Consider the following 2,500-nt stretch of genomic DNA (forward strand, 5'->3'; position numbering starts at 1 on the left):
TGAAAATCTGAGATAAAACTTGTGAAAGCTGTATGAGAATAAAGATGTTCAATTCATACAATGAACTCAAACAAAAACACAAGGCAGAGTCACTTTGGTATAAAACATGGCAACTGTACTTATCTAAGTAAGTGAAATATAGTTTCATTGCAGTGATTATCACTGAAACTTACTTTCTGTGTTCCATGACATTATCTGCAATCAGTCTTAGTAATTCTTCTAAGGACTTCCTTGTATGCAATCCCTTTAGGAACTGATGATGAATCTTCAGGAAAAATCTGTGAAAAAAGTTTTGTATCAGTGACACTGCTTTTGGAAACTGTGAAACAAGTATTCTCTTCCAATCTTATTTTAATCTCCATCTTGTGTGACTCCTTCCTTCCATCTCTATCCCTCTCTCTAGCTCACTCAATAACTCTCTCTATGGCCTGATAGAATCAAGAAAATTATAGATATGTTCAACTATCTCTTATCAGTAATGAGCTCTGAGAAAAATAAGTTAATGCACTGGTAATGTTATAAGATCACTAAGCACTTAAATACTGTACTTCAACCTAGGTAGGAATAGTTAACTATCACTAAACAATGTACAAACAAAACTGCAGAGATCATGAATACTATGTATACATTGGTAATACAGTACCTTTCAATGAGAGAGTTGGCCTCCATGTCATAAAAACAGTTTCGGCTGAAGTCACACCACTTTTCAGCGCATGGTAACCAGTCAGCTTGTAGCATTGATGTAAAGGCTGCAAACTCTATTCTTTGTTCCATCTCACTCACAGTAAAAATGAATTCTTCTTCCTGAAAAGTGAGAATAACAGTATCTGTTTATATATTACATGGTTCATTTTCCTCTGTTAATGAAGGTAACATCAATAATTTTTTTCTTTTTTCTTTACTATATATGATTAAAATTAATAACCATATTCCTTTACAATCAAAGAATATTGAGGAATAATTTATGGTAGATTTTGTGACTTTTATCCTACAAAGTTACATTCAACACATATTGAAAACAATATATAACATTCTGCATGGTAAATTAGTGTCAAAACCTATTCTTACTCCTACTAGTTAAATAAAGTTAGAAAGTTTAACTCATGATATATAACATACAACTTTACAGAACCAGTATGAAGGAATTACTTTTAACAGCAATCATGCCAATGATATCCCAAACATCACATGAAACTAGTTAGTCATTTAGGAATCTGGAGAAACAATCTTAAAATATCACTTGACCAGACAAAAAATTCTTTTATTAAACCAATGCTGCCCAGAATGGAATTTATGCATATGTCATACCCACCGTGAGTTTAGTTTATCAACTGTCTCTACACATAGACAGCTTCACAAGTACTTAATTACCGAGGAGCAGTAGTAACTTAATGATTAAGAAAAAGATTGTTAAATGTCAAAGGTTATAAAGTGTTATAGGATAGTATGGTAAGGAAAAGGGTAAAGATGAAGTAAATTGGAGGTTAATAAAGGTAAGGGTTAAAGGTATGGGGCGATTGGATGGAATGGGATTTATCTGTTGCTGGGACAGCTATAGGAACATTACTTCAGGGAAAACTGGTAAAAGAGCTATTATGAAATAATTAATGGGTAATACAGGTAGGGGTGGCTGTTGGAGAAGTAGCAGGAGAAGAGTCTGGGGGATGAGATAAGGGGACTGGGGAAGGGGGTGAAGTATCAGGAAGAGCATCAGGATGGGAGGAATCTGGAGAAAGACTGTTGCAACAGAAAGGATTCACGTGAGTATTCACCTGGGAGAGGTAAGGATAATGGAGAAGGAAAAGGGAATGATGTAAATGGAGAAGGAGAGGATGGGGTGTGTTGGGTAAGAGTAGGAGGAAGAGGGGTAGGGGGAAATTGCGGGTAGGAGGATGATTCTTGGTAAATACTTTGAATGTTGAGGGACTAGAAATAGAGGGATTTGGAGGGTGGATGAGGGAGTGTAACATTTTCTTGAGTCATGTCTAAGAACTTTTGGATATCTTCAAGAGTTTCTGGAGGGGCTTTAGGTAGGAAGGTCCTCTTGTGAGGAGGAGAAGAGGGATAGATGTTCAAGGAGAAGAGGAAAAGGAGGGTGTAGATGAGGGTGTGGAAGGCAAAGATGGAGTAGAATGTTTAGGTTGTCTGGTGCAACAGGTAAAGTGAGGGAGAGGAAGGGTAGGCATTGAAGCGGTAGAGATTGGAGTATCTGGATTTAGAATGGAAAAGGGATTTGATTGGAGGATAGGGAGAGTAGAGGTAAGATGGTTCAGGGAAGAGGGAAGAGATACTGGGGGAGATGCAGAAACATCCTGTGGAGATGGGAGGGAGCAGAGCAAAAGACTGTTTTGGAATAGGTAGAGGGAGAAAAACCTGTCTAGCCTCATGTAGAGTGAAGTCTTGTTTGAATCTGAGAACTGCTACCTCACATTTGAGCTTATAAGCAGGGCAGTTCCTATGATATACATTATGGGAGTCACCACAGTTGGCACATGTACGT

General features: G+C 37.5%; 1 protein-coding gene across 1 annotated transcript in view; it reads right to left on the reverse strand.

Moving 5' to 3' along the window:
- LOC113811275 (uncharacterized) overlaps positions 1 to 2,500 on the reverse strand; it is a gene marked incomplete at its 5' end in the record, with an annotated part of 5,173 nt that overhangs the window by 1,327 nt on the left and 1,346 nt on the right. Inside the window, 2 exon segments of the mRNA XM_027362985.2 lie at positions 174 to 278; positions 644 to 804. Coding sequence (XP_027218786.2) covers positions 174 to 278; positions 644 to 804 — 266 coding nt within the window.

The sequence above is a fragment of the Penaeus vannamei genome, chromosome 34 (genome assembly GCF_042767895.1).
Source record: "Penaeus vannamei isolate JL-2024 chromosome 34, ASM4276789v1, whole genome shotgun sequence".
Classification (NCBI taxonomy): Eukaryota; Metazoa; Arthropoda; class Malacostraca; order Decapoda; family Penaeidae; genus Penaeus; species Penaeus vannamei.